Source organism: Sesamum indicum, linkage group LG6 (genome assembly GCF_000512975.1).
Source record: "Sesamum indicum cultivar Zhongzhi No. 13 linkage group LG6, S_indicum_v1.0, whole genome shotgun sequence".
Taxonomy (NCBI): Eukaryota; Viridiplantae; Streptophyta; class Magnoliopsida; order Lamiales; family Pedaliaceae; genus Sesamum; species Sesamum indicum.
The window spans coordinates 10,639,382-10,660,894 of NC_026150.1; the positions used below are offsets into that span (position 1 = coordinate 10,639,382).

General features: G+C 29.5%; 1 protein-coding gene across 1 annotated transcript; it reads right to left on the reverse strand.

Moving 5' to 3' along the window:
• Window positions 7,808-9,313, reverse strand: LOC105164322 (proteinase inhibitor-like). Its single transcript, XM_011082942.2, has 2 exons — window positions 9,219-9,313; window positions 7,808-8,190 (listed from the first exon to the last, which is right to left on the reverse strand). The coding sequence occupies exons 1-2, from the start codon at window positions 9,253-9,255 to the stop codon at window positions 7,997-7,999; spliced, it is 231 nt and encodes a 76-aa protein (XP_011081244.1). The 5' UTR covers window positions 9,256-9,313; the 3' UTR covers window positions 7,808-7,996.

The following is a 21,513-nucleotide window of genomic DNA, read 5'->3' on the forward strand; positions in this document are numbered from 1 at the left end:
TGATCAGTCTGTAACCATCACCAAGACAAAAAATAATATTATTGAAAATATTAAATGAAAATTTTAGAATTAATACGAAGATATGTAATTAAGTGAACATAATTTTAATCTCATTACAATTTAATTATTATCAATTAGAATTATATAAAAAAGAATGTCATCATGAACAATTAGTCACACATCAATCATTTGACACTAATTATTTCTATTTAGAAATTTACACTTAACATTTTATCATAAAACTTACTAGTAACAACTTTTACAAGTATGAATTCTTAGCACTTAATATATACATATAAATATATATATACATTAATATGACTAAATTATCACTTAATTTTTATTTTTGATATTTTTTTTATAATGGATATGTTACTTTTTTTTTGAAATATTAAATGTGTAAAATTATATGTATGGTGGTCTAGAATTCTCTAATGCGATATCTGGAAACTCTTAGCTATTGTGGTGAGAAATCCTTTTTAGTAAGGTGAGAAAAATGTGTTTGTATTTTCCCCAAAATGTGGACCTTTTAAGTCATATGTCCAAAACTTGAATGATACCTTCAAAGTGTAGCATTTTGAATTGATTGTAGCAAAGTGTTCCACTTCAAAAATTTAATTATGTAAAAATATAAAGTATTTCATAAATTAAGAAATATTATTTTAAAATTTAATAACTCGTACTTTATAAATTAAAAGCTTTTATTCATTAATTTTTAAAGAATTTAATCTTTTAAAAATTATTGTAAAAACTTTCTATTCAATGAAAATACAAAAGGTATATAAAAATATAACTAAATAATTGGAATTCTGCTGTTGTTTCATGAAATTTTTGGATTTTATTGATAATATTATTAGTTATCTCCTGTTGCTTGACATCTACCATATTTCTTATTATCGTTTAATATTTGACAAACAAAATGCTACAACAACAGATTTTTTTAACAGAAATTAATTTGACACGGACGATTCCACGACTTTGCAAACGGAATTTAAAAATTTAGATTTTCGTGGCAAATTTGTGGCAAAACAATAATGAAATGTTACAATGGAGTTTCCTTTGCAAAATCCATTGCGAAAATTGATCAACTTTCGGGTGACCCACATCTGTTACAAGTCTTTACAAAAGTGTCATGGAAAACATCCATTGCAAATTTGCAACGATTTGTGCAACAATTAATGTCCGTGACACCATTTGCAATGGATTTTAAAATTATATCTATTGCTAATAATTTGCAACGCGTATTGCTTCGTATTTTATAAATTTCATTTTTCTTTTTGTTTCCCTTTTCCCCCTTCTTTTTTCTCCCTACTTTTGAAGCAATATCTCCCGTTTCTCTCTTATTTTTCTTTCATCTTCTGTTATTTCTCTTCCCCTCTTCTCTCAATCTTCCCACTTCTCACACCTACTACCATTCTTCTCTTGTCATTCGTTTGCCGCTGATGCCCCCCGGTAGATGGTTTCTTAATATTTTTGTTTCTTTCTTTAATAATTTAAAAATACTAAAAGGCATTTATTTAAAACGTGCATTTTAAAATACTAAAAGGCATTTATTTTATAGTAACAATTTTGTAATGATCAAGATAATAATTTATAAAATGTGCATTGAATTTGCTAATTTTTTTACAGTTTTTCATTGAATTCGCTAATTTTTTAAAAATTTGCCTAAAATGTGCAATATTATAAAATTACATAAAATTACTCAAAAAATTTGCATACATACAAATACATACTTTTAAAAAGAATACAACATACATACAAAATAATTCCATAGGTATATTTCTAATATTTAACAATCATCTTGATACAGCAACCTAGAAACAATTTCAGAAATACAACAAAATATACCAAACAATTAAAAAAACACAACAAAATAATTCTAACAATTAACAATTGCATAAATATACCCAATCAAAATATATTTCAGAAAATAAGAAAAAAAATGGAAAATTGAAAACAAGAAACAGAAAAAATATTTCTGAAAAATTTTTTTAGAAGAAAGCCGATAATCTAAGAAAAACATGAAAAAATTTCAAAAATTTCAGAAAAAAATCCAATAATTTAGAAAAATATTTTAAGATTTAAAAAATTTCAGATGGGAAGGGGGTGCGCCCCGACAACAATGGTGAACCGGGTGGCCATCGACGACAGGAGATTGGGGAAGGGGGCCGATGACGATAGGAGGACGAGGGAGGGGAAGGGCGCTAGTGATCGCAGAGGGGGTGGGGTAGGCCAGTTTTATATAAGGAAAAATTGCATAATACCCCCTTGTGTTATGTTAAATTACACAAAACTTACATGTGTTAAATAAATAGCCATAAAAGACACCATGAATTTTGAGACACTGCAAAAAAGACCCCCTTCGTCCAAAACTGACGGAATGTGCTGTACACGCTATGGAAATGAGAGTAGGGACCTTGTTTTTTACTCTATTTCAGCTATTTAAGCAGTGCAATGGTCCAGAAGACCTTTTCCCCCACTATATATACAACTTAACATCCTCCCATAAACAGAAATAGGGTTTTAAGTGGACAAATGTCCATTTTGCCTCTTTTGTTTGAATATAAATAAAAATCACTTATAATATATATATTCTCAATTAAATTAAATTAAATTATGATTTAATTTAAATGTATTTCAATATTTATTTATAAGATATACTAAATCAATATATCTAAAAATTATGTCAATTTTGTTAACTTATATAAAATGTTATATTAAAAGTATTAATATATATTTAAATTAAACATTTAATATTTTTTTATTTTTAAATTTTCTTAAATTAAACAATTTTGTTTCAATATAAATAAGAATAACTTATAACATTTTATATTATTAATTAAATTAAATTATTATTTTAATTTAAATATATTTTAATATTTATTTATAAAATATACTAAAAAAATATAAAAATACCTAAAAATTATATCAATTTTTTTAACTTAGATATTTCATTTAGATGGCGGTGAATCGACGGCAAAAAACTTCACTGAATTTAAAATTTTTAGATCTTAGCAAAAAAACTTGATGAAAATGAGGAAGGTTGGTCTAGTTCGAATCTTCTGATCGAGGAGAGTCTAGTGGTGGTGGTCCTCGACCGGAATTCATCCCGACGGCAATGAATCAAAGCCAAGAAGCTTTGACGGTCGTGCTTGGGGCCCACTCTCTCCGGCCAATGAAAATTCAAATTGAAGGTATGGATATGTACACTTTAAGGAGATGATTTGAATGGTGTAAGCCATGGTCGGAAATTGATTGAGACGATGCTGGAATCTTAGAGGGAAGATTTTGGAGAAACAGTATATTACGTTATATATAATGTATATATAAATATATAAATAAAAAATATATTTAAATTACTTAAGATCTAGACCGTTTATTTTTTATATTCAAAAATCAATGGTTGTTATAAGAAGGGTATAATGGTCAATTTAGCAAAAATTTAACACCATTAGGATTTACTGAAATGAAGGGGAGTGTATGTAATATTTTGGAAAACATAGAGGGTTTTTACCTATTTTTTCAGCACGGGAGTTTTTCAGCTAACTGTTGAAAGTACAGGGGGGTTTTATGCAATTTTCTCTTTATACAATTATACTATACATATATCTTATAATTTTTGTATATAAATTATATATATAATTGAATTTGGAGAAAAAAGAATCAACTTTAGATTTAAGCAAGATTTTATTTGAATCGTACAATGGATAAGATCAAATAGTTGTAAAATAAAGACAGAAATTAAAAATAAAACAAAATTGATCGTGATGGAGGCATCTTTCTCATATTTTAAAAATTCAAGGGGGTCAATTGAGGAAAAAAAAAATTGATCGTGACGGAACGTTTTATCATTCTCAACTTACATTGGAGGGGAGGTTGCATTTTGCACTTCTAATTTCTATATCTGAGTTATGTATATACTTTTAGAACTCAACTCTCCCAAAATTTGACTATTTTTTTACAGAAAAAATTCTAGCTCGAACTGGGCTCGTCTTTCTGAAAGTCTATAATATTACTAACTAATTTGAGATATAAGTCGTTGGAAGTCAAATTGTCATTATCGATAGCACTAAAACGGGACAATAATTATCTTAAAGATAATTAAATAATCTTATTCTTCCCTCAACTTATAATACACAACTCCAGCATGACCGACAATAATTTGTTTATCTTGTCGTGCCTTCAGTGTTTTTAGAATGTTTAGGTAGTATTTCCATTTAGCTGTCTCTTTCCCCAATGCAAAACATGTTTTTGGTAAAAAACAAAAGAGATCCAAATCTGCCATATCATCATACTTTTATCCTTGGGACTGATAAAGATCGCATGCCGGGCCAACATTAATGTGCCAAAAATGATTTTTGTTATTTATTTGGACAGCTCATTTATGCTATGTTTTGGGACCGTTTTCTATTTGCATTCCTTTCGGGACCATATTGTAGGACAAATAGTTCGTCCATGGCAATCTTAAACGTGTGGGAAATGCTTTTGCACATAGGGAATTGCATTTTTGGCTCCATATATTATAAATATTGTATTTTTTTGTCGAATAATTAATGGATCCGTGACATGTCTATTAATAGGATCATAAAAGAACTGGACCAACTATGTTAAATTATTAAATATAAATTGATCTTACTTAATTATAAAAATAAAAATTTTAAATAGAGCGGAGGGGGTTGTGTTTGCAGGAACGTGGCAATTCGGGGCAGGGTATTGGCGGGGCATGGAAATGGGCCGGGGTTCACGAAGCGGGGCGGGTCTCCGGTCTGGGCAAACCCACTCCAGGCTCGCCCCGTTGCCATCACTAGGTGCCAATCACAACCACTGACAACCTCCGACCTGTCTGTGATGAGACACCTAAATTGGAAATGGACGATGGAACCTCTACTGACAACCTTACGCTATCCCTTCGTGCACAATAATCTTATCACATAAGAGAGTAGATACTTAGGTTATGATATTCGTTACTTAAATATAAACTTTACTTGCAAAGTAATATAGAAACACCATAAAAATGAATAAAAAACGACCGAACGGTCATTAAACCATATAAAGCAAAATATGACTTTTGTGTAGAATCATATTTCATTTCTTCAAAAATAATAACTAAGACAATTAGAGATGTTATCAAGCTCAAAACAATTATTCACTGTAGGGTTTCAATTCCTAGTTAGCTCTGATCCAAGATTGTTCTTATGTGAAAATATCACCTATCCGAATATGATTAAATATTCGAAAAATTAAGTCTCAATTAAAATAAAATAATTAGATATAAGTTGTTAATTAAACATTATGATGAAACCCAATTACTTGTATTCTTCTAGCTAGATAATTGCTACTAATTCTGTTAACTTTAAAGGACTAAAGAATTAGACCTTTAAAATCTTAGAATTAATTTCATATTATTCCCTCTACAATTACATAAATATGCGGATAGATTTATTAAATTATTTTAACTAATAGTGATATTTCTTTTTATTTAGGCAATTCAATAGCACAATTATTGCTAATATTGATTATAATTGATTAACTAAATTTAATTAATATTAAAAGTTACAGTTAATAATATTTACATCTATATACATATGTTTATGTGTGGAATAATTACAGTTTTGGTCATCATATATGCCACTAATTCGTTTTTAGTTCCTACACATAATAAAATTTTATTTTAGTCCTTCAACTTTTAAAATGTTAACAGTTTCCATCATTCTGTCAGTTAATGATCATTTTGCACTTTTAATTAGATATTTTAGAGTATGGGTATAATAATGAATCCTTCAAGAGAATTACACTTTTATTTCTCAAACTATACTATTAATTATTTCATTTTTTATTCTCAAACAATTAATAATAACAATTTAGTCTTCACAATGTGCATTTTTTTATGAATTAGTCCTTTCTGTTATCTGCCATCAAATATAAAAGATCATACGCATGGCAAACATGTGAGACTGTGCATATGACCCTTTTTTTACTAATTTTTTGTCGAAAGCACATCATATGCTATACATATGTCAAAAATATCACATCATACATATTTGGCGTGAGCGCAACATTAGGCGATTTGATGGAGTACATAGAGATACACGCACTGTGGGTGAGTTGATGGTTCAAAATGTGCAGCAGAGGATTCTTAGTGTAGAATTACCTACTGCTATTAGCACTTGTGCGCTTTATCGCTTATGGCGGATTCCTTGGCCTGTTGAGAAAACCGCTTACATTAAGCAAGATGTATTATACTATTATACTTTTTTTTACTTAATAAAATTTACCTTTATCGAAAAAAAATATCACATCATATAACCCATAAATATTATATGTGAACTGCATGTGATGTTTTTTTTAACAAAAAACTTGTGAAAAATAATTATAAATGACAAAGTGCAAAATTTCATAAAGTTGAGACGGTAAGTAGACACCATATAAAGTTTAGATGCCAAAATATAAAAATAGTAATAGTTCGGATAGCAAAATGTAATTAACCCAAAATCAAAAGTATAATTATCTCTTAATCCTTCAATAAGATGCTTCTTGAAAAAGATGGCATGCAAGACATTAAATGTGCGAGCAATGTTTTTTCTTATTACTTGGAAAGTTCATCCACGCAATGTTGTGGGGATTGGGACCAGCTCTGAGATTGTATTCCATATATATCCTTCCAAAAGTTGAATATTCATCTGCTATGACAAATAACACATGATTCAGCTCGTTTGTGTTTTACTTTTTAATTATTTTGAAGTCAGAAGTTAAAAAAATATTTTTTTAAAGTGCTCGCAAACACTCTCTTAATATGAAAATACCATATCTAAGTGCTATATGAGCACTTATGTATCTTGCAAATTGTAGAAAACTTGATATATCTTTTGCAGTTAATTCACTAGCAAGGTATAATTCCAGTCCTACTCGGAGATATGGGATTGACTTGGACAATTAATATGTGATCGTTCTACCCATATGGGTCAAATTCTCAGTTAATAGGATATGCAGATGCAGGATATCTTACTCATCCACATAAAGATCACAAGCTGGTTATTTATTTACATATAGAGATACTGCGATCTCATGGAGATCAGTTAAACATACAATGATGGTTACATTTACAAATCATTTAGAAATAATTGTAGTTCAGAAGCAAGTAGATAATATATCTGGTTGAGATTAGTTATCAAACATATAAAAAAATATACATTATTAATTAAAGATGATCCAACAGTACTGTATGAAGATAACGTTGTGGATCATCAATCAAATATTATATTAAATGAGGTAAGATGAAGTATATTTCATCAAAGTGCTTTTATACACACGAGCTCCAAAAGAAAAGTGAAACCGATATCAAGAAGATAAATTTGGCAGATTTACTTACCAAGGCCTTACCTGCAACATTTAAACAAATCATACATAACATGAAGAATGTGTTGCCCCTAAGGGGTATCAATATAGAGTTGTTTCTTGTATCTATTATCATATTTTCCCCCTTGTTCACATATTTGGCAAAAAGCCCTTATATAAAATAAAAGCTTCATTTAACTCCTTATATTTTTTTTGAATGGTATAACAAAACGCCTTCATGCATTGGGTGGACTACATGGTTAATTTTAGCATTTCTTTTATTTTTTTACTTTTTTGTGTATCTTTATTTTATAATCATTGGATGGTATTTAAGTCAAATCAACTATTCAAATTTCATTAATAATCCACGGTTGGCCTTCGCATTATCCTTCACATTAGTTAATTTATTTGCATGACATCTTATGAAGCGTCAATACATGAAACAAAAGTGACGAAACATTTACACCATTACTAAACCACAAATTTTCCGTCCCATTTTCAATGCCCCAAATTTAAGCAAACAAAAAGCTTGCATGTTATTGATAAACACATTAAACAGAAAATCATATAAGCACAGCAAGACGACCCTCGGACGACTTATGTATTTTAATCATATTACAAACCAATTGCAGTGATGAAGAATCATCTCCATGCTCTTAGTTTAACCGACCCTAGGCACCCTTGTAACAATGCCTTTCTCATTGATGAAAACAAATACTCGGCCGCAATTGAAATTAGCAGGGAGCACTGGTTGGGATTGTGGAACAATGACGGCATAGACGGAGTTCTCCTCCTCTATGGTTTTCGCTGCGACTTCTCCACACGTCCCGACTAGCTCAGGCCATGAGCTCTTACCTACATATATTAGCACGAAAGGAGTCAAGGACGAAGCATGTTTGTAATAAAACTCGAGAGATTTCTATATATGATGTATCTTTGCAAGTGACATCCTTAACTTTTGCACCTTAATTCTCTTACTTGTCTGTGATTGATTGAATCTTTGTGTGTTTTCTATGGAGTCTGAACAATGGGTATTTATAGTATAATGCTTGTAACTATTGTTCTTCGTCCTTGACGCACCACAACAACATATAATATTATTGACAAAATATCTATTGAGAATTTACAAATTGTCCATAAAAATATTTATGAAGTGACAACAATTTTAATTTTACCACTATATAATTATTAGAGACAAAATTATACACAAGTTATCATTATAAATAATTAGAGACATACATATATAGTGACATAAGTAACAACAACACAATACATATAGTGACAATAATTATTTGTTGATGGTAGGTTGTCGCTATATATGTTTTCCTAATTGTCATTAGGGACAACGTTAAATATGACTCTTTTTTACTAATCCGCTAATAACAACTTTTATAAAATATATAAAAGTCACATTAAAATCATGAAATTTATTACCTTGACAAAATTCTTATCAATAAATATATCTTATTAGTGGCAATGTTAAAATTATGATTTGTTATTTTTTATGCTACGCGCGAATTTGGCGAACCATAATTAATGACGTTATAACTTAACTAATTTAAAACATTTTATCCCGTGTGATAATCAAAATATTTTTTTAAAAAAAACCCATGTGTTAAATATAATGAAAAACAATTATGTGAATCTAAAAAATGTGGCAATTAATCCTCTTAGGAACAGATTATTGTTTTAAGTATTATTATTATTATTATTATTATTATTATTATTATTATTATTGAGTTTTTATAGTAACGGCTACATGCTACTAAGGCTATAGAAATTTTAAAATTGTAATTTTATTTATAGGTCTACTCCCCCAATAAAGAGCAGAATTTGATATGTACTCTCAAAGAAATTAAGCTGCATGAAGTCATGATGGATACCTGGACATATTATTTCAGTTGGACATTCGGATGCCATCCTTAGCTTTTCTCCTTTGCTCTTGTCACAATCTTTGAATGAGTAAATGTCTGTGTGGTTTCTAAGAGTGCTGCAGAATGGGTATTTATAGGAGAATTCTTGTAGTTGTGTTTGTGTTTTTCATTATTGGGGGTAAATGTGTGATTTCATTTTTTGACACATTAAATGTGTGAGAATATTTACGCTTTGTCCTATTTTTAGATTTGATTTTATTCGTTCCATGAATTAATTTATCATTCGGGCAACTTTAGCTTTCTATTTATTGTCGTAAATAATTTCGGATTTATAATGTTGAGATCCCAATCAATGAGCGTCCTATTTTGAAGTCCCAAATATAAAATAAAAGTTAAATTACAGTCACATCTTTTGAAGTTTGATATAATTATAAATATCTTTTCGTTGTTTAAAAAATTATAAATATCTTTCTTATTTTGACGTCTCTCTAGCAACAAACCCATTCCATGTATGATCATATTTTATAAAAGTGAATGGTAAATAAGAGAAATTAATTAATTAACGTAGATAAATAGTCAAATAAAATTTAGATGATACGAATTTGATCAATCTGTAACCATCACCAAGACAAAAAATCATATTATTGACAATATTAAATGAAAATTTTGGAATTATTATGAAGATATGTAATTAAGTGAACATTATTTTAATCTCATTATACAATTTAATTATTATCAATAAGAATTATATAAAAAAAATGTCATCATGAATAATTAGTCACACACTGTAATGACATCAATCATTTGACACTAATTATTTCTATTTAGAAATTTATATTTAACATTTTGTCATAAATTACTATTGTGCTGAGAAACTCTTAGCTACGTTATAAAACTATTGTGCTGAGAAATCCTCTCAGAGGTGAGAAAAATGTGTTTGTACTTTTCCTAAAGTGTGGACCCTTTTTTACCACTTCCATTAAAAACGTGCATTTTGAATTAATTGTAGCAAAGTATTTTATAAATTAAGAAATATTATTTTATAATTCAATAACTCGTACTTTATAAATGAAAAGCTTTTATTCATTAATTTTTAATGAATTTAATCTTTTAAAAATTATTGTAAAAACTTTCTATTCAATGAAAATACAAAAGGTATATAAAAATATGACTAAATAAGTGGAATTCTCTTGTTGTTTCATGAAATTTTTGGATTTTATTGATAAAATTATTAATTATCTCCGATTTGCTTGATGTTTAAATTTCAATATCATATTTCTTATTAATCATTTAATATTTGACTACAAACAAAATGCTATAGCAACAGATTTTTCCCAAAGTGTGGACCCTTTTCTATGATATATCCAAAACATTTTGTATTCTTCACAGTTTCCATTTAAAACGTGCATTTTAAAACGTGCATTTTAAATTGATTGTAACAAAGTGTTCCACTTCAAAATTTTAATTATGTAAAATATAAAGTATTTCATAAATTAATAAATATTATTTTAAAATACTAAAAGACATTTATTTTATAGTAACGATTTTTATAACTGCCAAAATAATAATTTAAAAAAACTTTAAAATTATAAAGGCCGTTACAACGGCACCCCCTATCACAATAGAAATAATTGAAGTACAAAAAATAAAAATAATTTAATTACAAAAATAAAAATATATTTTTATATTGTATTGTTACAAATAAAAAAAATCCTAATCTAAATTAACATCCCCGTCTGCTGTGTGTTCGTCGTCGCCGTCGGGTGCCGGGAAATCATCTGGAGGCTGGGGCGCTGGAGGATCGAGCTAGGTGGGATCCATCCGCCACATCCACTCCTCGAGCCCCGCTTCTCGATCATCAAGGTCGGGACCTAAGAAAATAATAAATTTGGCAAATGCATTATATTATGTATAAAATTATATTAGCTAATATATTAAAGAATATTATCATAAATTAACACAGATTACATAAATTAAACAAATTAATAAAAGAATTGCAAAAATTACACATTTTCTTGAATTAACACAAATTACATCAAATTACACATTCATAAATTAACTTAACACAACTTACATAAAATAAACAAATTACACATATATATTTTCAGAAATTGCATAAAATTAAATCCCAATTTTTTTTCTAATATTCATAAGATTACATAAAATTGAAATAAATTTCAGAAAATACATAAATATATATTTTTAGAAATTACTGAAAATATTAAAGAAATATTTTTAAAAAAAATCAAAATTTTCAGAAAAAATATATTTTCAATTTTGTTTTTAGAAATTACACATATTTTCTTAAATTTTAACACAAATTACATAAAATAAAACAACTGACACATATTCGAAATAAAATTAACAAGAATTTTCAAAAATGTGGAAATTAAAAATTTTCAAAAATTTCACAGAAGTTAAAATAAGTTTAAAATTTTTTGAAATTACAATTTTCAGAAATATTTTTCAGAAAAATTTCAAAATTTTAAAAATTTTCAGGAATTCTTTTCAACAAAGTTTCATAAAATATAAACTTTTAGAATTATTTTCAAAAAAATTACAAACTTCAGAAAATAGATATTTTAAAAAATTATTATTTTTAATATTTGCATTAAATGCGGTAATTTTTATAAAATTCGTATTAGAGTCCATAATTTTCCTAAAATGCCATAATTTTTTTTAAAATTTTGCATGAAATTCGTTAATTTTTTTTAAAATTTGCCTAAAATGTGTAATATTAGAAAATTACATAAAAATACTCAAAAAATTTGCATACATACAAATACATACTTTCAAAAAGAATACAACATACATAATTTTATAGGTATATTTCTAATAGTTAACTATCATCTTGATATAGCATACCTAGAAACAATTTCAGAAAAGTACAACATACCTAGAAACAATTTCAGAAATACAACAAATATACCTAACAATTAAAAAAACCACAACACAATATTTCTAACAATTAAAAATTGCATAAAATATAACCAAAAAAAATATATTTCAGAAAAATAGAAAAAAATAGAAAATTGAAAACAAGAAACAGAAAAATATTTCAAATATTTCTGAAAAATTTTAGAAAAATACCGATAATTTCAGAAAAACATGAAAAATTTCAAAAAAAGATCCAATAATTTAGAAAAATATGAAATATTTTAAAATATGTTATAAACTTAGAGAATATCTAAGTTTATTGGCCTATCACTCCTAATATAATACAAAAAAAAAAACAATATATGTATTTCCTCCAAATCACTTTCTTATTCTCTCCAAAAGTCCATTTACAAATAAAAAACATAGTGGTATTTATAGACCACAAAAAATGTGGTTACAAAATACCTATAGCTATTATAATTACAAATCATAATGGGGGATGTGAAAGGGTATAACACAATGGGTATTAAAAATGAATATCAAGAGGTGTATGTATTCATATATACATATTATACAATACTCCCCCTTGAAAGCACACCTCGTTAATCATATATATCCTATCTCGTTAAAACCTTACCTGAAAAAACTCAATCGGATAAAAACCAAGACTAAGGAAAAGAGTACAGTTGTATAAATACCCATTCAATTTAAGTAGATATCTTTCAAGTGTCGCATGCCAATATTACGTACGAGTTGTTTGAATACCTATGTTAGTAATGCCTTCGTAAACAAATCTACTAAGTTCTGACTTGTTGAAATTTGTTTAACATCAACTTTGCCTTCCACTTCAAGCTCGTGAGTGGAGAAAAATTTTGCTTATATGTGCTTGGTTCTGTCGCTTTTAATATAACCATCCTTGATTTGGGCGATGCATGCCGCATTATCTTCATATATTACTGTGGGACTTTTATCGATTGACTCCAGTCCACATGATTCATGCACATAATGTATTAGTGATCTAAGCCATACACATTCACGCACAGCCTCATATAATGGAATTAATTCTGCATGATTTGATGAGGTGGCTACCAAAGTTTGTTTGGTTGAACGCCATGAAATAGCAGTTCCACCATACAATAATACATATCAAGATTGAAACATAGCTTTATGTGGATCAGACAAATACACGCATCTGAATAACCAACTAATTTGCTTGTTTTGGTATCATCATGCCGTCCAAAATATAGTCCCATGTTACTTGTTCCACGTAAATGTAGAATGTATTTAATACCATTCCAATGCCTCTTCGTTGGTGTTGAAATGTATCTTCCTAGTAGATTAACTGAAAAGGCTATATCTGATCGAGTATTATTAGCAAGATACATCAATGCACCAATTGCACTGAGATACGGTACTTCTAGACCCAAAATTTCACCATTATGTGCTGGAGGATGGAACGGATCCTTATTAACATCAAGCAGTCGAACTACCATAGGTGTACTCAATGGATGAGTTTTGTCCATATGAAAACGCTTAAGGACTTTTCCTATAGAGTTCGATTGATGAATGAAAATCCAGCCTTAGTATGTTCGAACTGCAGGCCGGGACAATACTTTGTAGGACCTAAATCTTTCATCTCAAACTTACTTTTTAAGTAATCAACTGCTTGTCGAATCTTTTCAGGAGATCCAATAATATTCAAATCATCAACATACACAGCTATGATTATAAATTCCGACTCTGTCATCTTTATGAATAAATATGGACTTATTTGATTATGGAAAAGTTATTTCTTTATTAACTAATCACTAAGACGATTGTACCACATACGTCCTGATTGTTTAAGTCCATACAATGATCTTTTCAATTTGATGGAGTACATATGACGAGGCTTTGCCTGTAATGCTTCAGGCATTTTTAATCCTTTTGGATTCTCAATATATATATATGTATCAAATGACCCATACAGATATGCAGCCACCACATCCATGAGCTACATTTGCACCTGTTCAACTATTGATAAATTGATTAAAAATATAAGTATTGTTGCATCTACTAAAGGTGAATATGTTTCAGTATAATCAATTCCGGACTTTTGAGTAAAGCCTTGGGCCACAAGTCTAGCTTTGTACCTTACAACTTCATCTCGTTTATTTCTCTTTTGTATAAACACCCACTTATAACCAACTGGTTTGACACCTTTTGGTGTTGGAGTTATAGGTCCAAATACTTCTCGCTTATTTAGCGAGTCTAGCTCATCTTGTTTGGCCTTTTTTCAACTTTTTCAATTATTTCGATGTAGATATTCCTCCATAATTTGAGGATCACTGTCATCTTCATCCATGATTTTGACCGCTATAGAATAGGCAAAAATATTATTCATTTCAATTTTTTTCGATAGCAACCGAAACTATTATGAGCATAATTAATAGACATCTTGTAGTTGTCCTCAAGATCTTGCTCATTACTTTTAGAGTCTTCAGAAAAAATCACTTCAAGGATTTTACCCTTAGAGTCGATACTAGTGGTCACATCAGCATCGTGATTAATTGAGACGATATATTCTTTTCTCTTTCGAGAATTTGCATCTTTAGAGTCAAGTGGTCTACCACGCTTCCGGCGTATTTCTGATTCAGATGCCTTTGATTGAGTAAGAATCACTTCAGGGACTTCTAAACAAGCTGGAACATTTTCAGTCGGAATGTGTGATTTTGTGACCTTTTTGGTATCTATCAACGCTTTTAGTAGCCTATTTGCAACACTTTGCAAATGTATGATACGTTGAACTTCAAGTTCACTATTGTTTGGCTGTAGATCCATAAAAGACATAGATGTTGCATTCCATGCATATTTTTCCTTTTAATCTCTTTATCTACTCCCCCTAATGCTGGGAATATTATCTCATCAAATTGACAATCCAAGTACCTAACAGTGAATTGATCACCGGTCATTGGTTCAAGATACTTAATAATTGAGGGAGACTCAAGACCAACGTAAATTCTCAGTCTTTGTTGTTGCCCCATTTTAGTTCGTTGAGGAGGGGGTATCAGGACATACATCGCACAACCAAATACCTTTGAATGAGAAATATTTGGTTCTCTTTCGGAGACCAATTGTAATGGAGAAAATTTATGATAAGCAGTAGGTCTAAGACGAATTGGAGCTGCTGCATGCAAAATTGCATGCCCCCATGCCGTTGAACGCAATTTTGACCTCATTAATAAGGGTATAGCTATTAATTGTAACCGCTTAATTAACGACTCTGCTAGGCCGTTTTTGAGTATATACATGAGCAACTAGATGCTCCACAACTATCCCAATTGATTTACAATAATCATTGAAAGATTTAGAAGTAAATTCTCCCGCATTATCTAACCTTATCCTTATTATAGGATAATCAAGAAAATGAGCCCTTAATTTATTAATTTCGGCCTGCGCTCTTGCAAAAGCAACATTTCGTGTTGACAACAAACTTACATATGACCAATGTGTTGATGCGTCAATTAACACTATAAAGTATTTAAATGGCCCACATGACGATGTTATTGGCCCGCATATGTCTCTTTGAATTCGTTCAAGAAACATAGGAGATTCTACATTCACTTTCGTCATAGATGGTCTTATAATTAAATTTTCAAGAGAACAAGCCGAATATATAAAATTACTTTTAACAAGGAACTTCAGGTCCTTTAGTGGGTGTCTATGTGAATTTTCAATAATTCTATACATCATTGTTTTACTTGGATGGCCAAGTCTATCATGCCACAAAGTAAAAATATTTTGATCAACTAACTTTGGGCCATATAAATCAGAAGTATATGTTCTCATTCTTTCTAAAACTTGCTTCTGACAGTTTTATATGTTGTAAGGTACAAATATTCGATACCATTTTCATTCATGGTTTCAATATGAAAACCATTTTGTTGAATGTCCTTGAAACTTAATAACTTCCTTTGTGATTTACTAGAATATAAGGCATCATTGATATATAATCTTGTTCCTTCAGATCTAGACCGTTTATTTTTTGTATTAAAACCAGCATAACCGACGATAATTGGTTTATCTTGTCGTGCCTTCAGTGTTTTTAGAATGTTTAGGTAGTATTTCCATTTAGCTGTCTCTTTCCCCCCATGCAGAACATGTTTTTGGTAAAAAAACAAAAGAGATCCAAATCTGCCATATCATCATACTTTTATCCTTGGGACTGATAGAGATCGCATGCCGGGCCAACATTAATGTGCCAAAAATGATTTTTGTTATTTATTTGGATAGCTCATTTATGCTATGTTTTGGGACCGTTTTCTATTTGCATTCCTTTCGGGACCATATTGTAGGACAAATAGTTCGTCCATGGCAATCTTAAGCGTGTGGGAAATGCTTTTGCACAGAGGGAATTGCATTTTTGGCTCCATATATTATAAATATTGTATTTTTTTGTCGAATAATTAATGGATCCGTGACATGTCTATTAATAGGATCATAAAAGAACTGGACCAACTATGTTAAATTATTAAATATAAATTGATCTTACTTAATTAAAACAATAAAAATTTTAAATAGGATGGAGGGGTTGTGTTTGCAGGAACGGGGCAATACGGGGCAGGGTATTGGCGGGCATGGAAATGGGCTGAGGTTCACGAAGCGGGGCGAGTCTCCTGTCCAGGCAAACCCACTCCAGACTCGCCCCGTTGCCATCACTAGGTGCCAATCACAACCACTGACAACCTCCGACCTGTTTGTGATGAGACACCTAAATTAGAAGTGGATGATGGAATCTCTACTGACAACCTTATGCTAGCCCTTCGTGCCCAATAATCTTATCACATAAGAGAGTAGATAATTAGGACATGATATTCGTTACTTAAATACAAACTTTATTTGCAAAGTAATATAAAAACACCATAAAAAGGAATAAAAACGACCCAACGGTCATTAAACCATATAAAGCAAAATGTGACTTTTCTGTTGAATCATATTTCATGTCTTCAAAAATAATAACTAAGACAATTAGAGATGTTATCAAGCTCAAAACAATTATTCGCTGTAGGGTTTCAATTGCTAGTTAGCTCTGATCCACAATTGCTTTTATGTGAAAATATCACCTGTCCGAATATGATTAAATATTCAAAAAATTAAATTTCAGGGAGGAAATGATAGTTTTTCTTTCCCACCCTCAAAGCAGCCTCAGATGAATTTTTTCATTATATTTGACAGCAAGATAATGAAAATAATGAATTTTGTCAAAAAAAAAAAAAATGCACTGTTTAAGAACAAAAACTGTCGCTCTTAATTGTTCGAGGACAGAAATGAATTAATGATATAGTTTGAAAACTAAAGGATAATATTTGCCGTTCGAATTTTGTCTGTTTTTATTTTTTGACTAGACCTTATTTTGTGTCAACTTGCTATTTCAATTTTGAAAAATTTACACTTTAATGCATATGATCCTTTTTTTTACCTTTTTTTGCCGTAAACACATCATATGTTATGCATATGTCCAAAATATTACATCATATAACCCATAAATATTATATGTGCACTGCATGTGATGTTTTTTTAACAAAAAACTTGTAAAAAATAATTATAAATGGCAAAGTGCAAAATTTAATAAAGTTGAGACGGTAAATAGACACCCTATAAAGTTTAGATGCCAAAATATAAAAATAATAATAGTTCGGATGACAAAATGTAGTTAACCCAAAACCAAAAATAAAAAATATAAGATGCTTCTTGAAAAGATGGCATGCAGGACATTAATAAATGTGCGAACAATGTTTTTTCTTATTATTGGGAAAGTTCATCCACGCAATGTTGTGGGGATTAGGGACCAGCTCTGAGATTGTATTCCATATATATCCTTTCAAAAGTCGAATATTCATCTGCTACGACAAATAACACATGATTCAGCTCGTTTGTGTTATACTTTTTAGTCATTTTGAAGTCAGAAGTTAAAAATTACTTTTTTAAAGTGCTCGAAAACAATCCTTTAATATGGAAATACCATATCTAAGTGCTATACGAGCACTTATGTATCTTGCAAACTGTAGAAGACATGATATATCTTTTGCAGTTAATTCACTGGCAAGGTATAGTTCCAATCCTACTCGGAGATATGTGATCTATTTGGACAATTAATATGTGATCGCGCTGCCCATATGGGTCAAGTTTTCAGTTAATAGAATATGCAGACGCAGGATATGTTACTAATCCACCTAGAGATCACAAGCTAGTTATCTATTTACATATGGAGATACTGCGATCTCATGGAGATCAGTTAAACAGACAATGGTGGTTACATTTACAAATTATTTAGAAATAATTGCAGTTCAAAAGCAAGTAGATAATATATTTGGTTGAGATTAGTTATCAAACATATCAAAAAAAATATGGATTATTAATTAAGCAGTACTCAAATACGAGAAGGTTATATTAAATTAGGTAAGATGAAGTATATTTCACCAAAATTCTTTTATACACACGAGCACCAAAAGAAAAGCGAAACTGATATCAAGAAGATAAGGTCAAGTGAAAATTTGGCGGATTTATTTACCAAGGTCTTACCTGCACCATTTAAGCAAATGTTGTTAATAGAAATAATTGCAGAAATTTTAAAATATAATTATTTTTTGATTCTTTGAAATGTTATTAATTAAAGTCGTATTCGTAACTGTATATACTACATTGTTTAAGTGGCGTTGAATAATTAATTCTATAGACAATTTATATATTGGAAATTATTTCTACTTTCATTTAGTTGTTAGGATTTGGTGCTAGAGTTATGATTTTAAGATTTATGTTTTTCCTCTGCAAATTTACCCAAAGAAATTAAGCTGCATGAAGTCAAGATGGGTATTTGCAATTAACTAAAAAACAATTTCATTTCAGTACCTTGACAAATCGACGCCATCCTTAGCTTTTGCACCTCCTTTGCTCTTGTAGTAATCTTTGATTGAGTAAATGTCTGTGTGGTTCTATGAGTTCTGCAGAATGGGGTATTTATAGGAGAATTCTTGTAGTTGTGTTTGTGTTTTTCATTCTTAGGGGTAAATGTCTAATTTTTTTTTTGACACATTAAATGTGTGAGAATATTTACGCTAGTTCAGAAAATGAATTGCTTTGTCCTATTTTTAGATTATATTTCATTCGTTTCATGAATTAATTAATCATTCGCCCAACTTTAGCTTTGAATTTATTGTCGTAAATATAATTTTGGATTTATAATGTTGAGATAGCAACCAATGAGCGTTATCTTTTGAAGTCTCAAATATAAAATAAAAGTTAAATTACAATCACATCTTTTGAAATTTCATATAGTTATAATTATCTTTTTGTGGTTTAAAAAATTATAAATACCATTCTTATTTTGACGCCTGTCTAGCAACAAGCCCATCCCATTGGGCTTCCATGTATGATCATATTTTATAGAACTGAATAGTAAATAAGTGAAATTAATTAATTAGGGTAGATAGATGGTCAAATAAAATTTAAATGACACAGATTTGATGAGTCTGTAACCATTACCAAGTCAAAAAATAATATTATTGAAAATATTAAATAAAAACATTCAAAGATATATAATTAAGTGAACATAATTTTACTATCATTATCAATTATAATTATATAAAAAAAATGTCATCATGAACAATTAGTCACACACTATAATGACATCAATCGTTTGACACTAATTATTTCTATTTAGAAATTTATACTTAACATTTTGTCATAAAACTTGTGACACTTTTACTTAACATATACTTAATTGTTTGCTATTAAAATTGAGAAAGTCATCAATTAAATATTGAATGTGTAAAATTATATGTATGGTGGTGTAGAATTCTTTAACGCGATATCTGGAAACTTGATCCTCATCACTCTTAGCTATTGTGCTGAGAAATCCACTATAGATGAGAAAAATGTGTTTGTATTTTTAGTGATATGTCCAAAACTTGAATGATAGCTTTAAAGGACCACTTCCATTTAAAACGTGCATTTTCAATTGATTGTAGCAAAGTATTTTATAAATTAACAAATATTATTTCAAAATTTAATAACTCGTACTTTATAAATGAAAAGCTTTTATTCATTAATTTAATCAATTTAATCTTTTAAAAATTATTGTAAAAACTTTCTATTCAATGAAAATACAAAAGGTATATAAAAATATGATTAAATAAGTGGAATTCTCTTGTTGTTTCATGAAAATTTTGGATTTTATCAATAAAATTATTAATTATCTTCTATTTACTTGACATCTATCATGTTTCTTACTAATAGTTTAATATTTGACTACAAACAAAATGCTATAGCAACGGACTATTCCACGACTTTGCAACGGAATTCCAAAATTTAGATTTTCATGGCAAATTCTGTGGCAAAACAATAATGAAATGATACGATGGACTTTCTGTAGCACCCCCTTCGCTACAAGGGCTATATTTAGAACGTCATACTTATAGTAATCCCTGTGTTTATATACATAAATGCACATAATCATCTAATCAATTTGCATACGTAATCCCAACACGTCATAATAAGTATTATCAACCCACAACATTATATATATACATATCAAACACCACAAGTAATCTCCATGCTTACGTTCTCTCTATACAACAAAATATGATCTGTACTCTAACTGACAACGAGGAGAAAACAGCATACTGGCTCGACCTGCCTGAGTATAGTGCGTAGACCTATTCTTCAACATGCAGACACCTCAAAGTCTACTCCTGAAAGAAAATGTCAACAGAGGGATGAGTCTGCCACTCAGTAAGTAAATAATCAGCCCTATCTATATATGTATATCAAACACAGCCCAAACAGGACAAGTAGGCAACATGCATCGATTACAGTCAATTAAATTCCAACATAATCAGCTCTATTACACCATATGATTATCTCATAGTAAAACAATCAATCAAACTCCATTTTTCCTAGTTTGCTTACCAGAAGGTGATATTGTGTTTTTCCCATCAACTCAATCTCACCATTATATAAATTCAAGTGAATACCCTTGACAGCCGGCTCATCAATCTCATTTCGCATCATAGCTCTTTCATTTCGCAGCATCGCTCTTTTCATATCATATATATATATTTTTTTTCATATCATATATATATATTTTTTTTCATATCGCAGCATCGCTCTTTTCATTTCACATCTTTTTCATATCATTTCGCCTTATAGGCTTTTCAACATATCAAGGGGTATTCACACCACATTTATATTCAATTTCCACCACTCCCTCATATCCACATATCACCATTCTTGTAAGCAACTAATAACGTAAAATAATATATCAACATATTCTCATTTTCAGACATCCACAACACATTAAACAACAAACATAATATTTCAACGTCTTCGCATTCCACGTACACAATATCGTCAATCAAATTAAATCATTCACTATTCATATATTTTCAAA

Excerpts from the sequence above, each read along its gene's own strand:
- LOC105164322 (XM_011082942.2), bottom strand. The coding sequence starts at position 9,255 with ATGGCATCCGAATGTCCAACTGAAATAATATGTCCAG. Across the intron at positions 8,191-9,218 it reads AACTGAAATAATATGTCCAG|GTAAGAGCTCATGGCCTGAG; the intron begins GTATCCATCATG and ends TAATATATGTAG.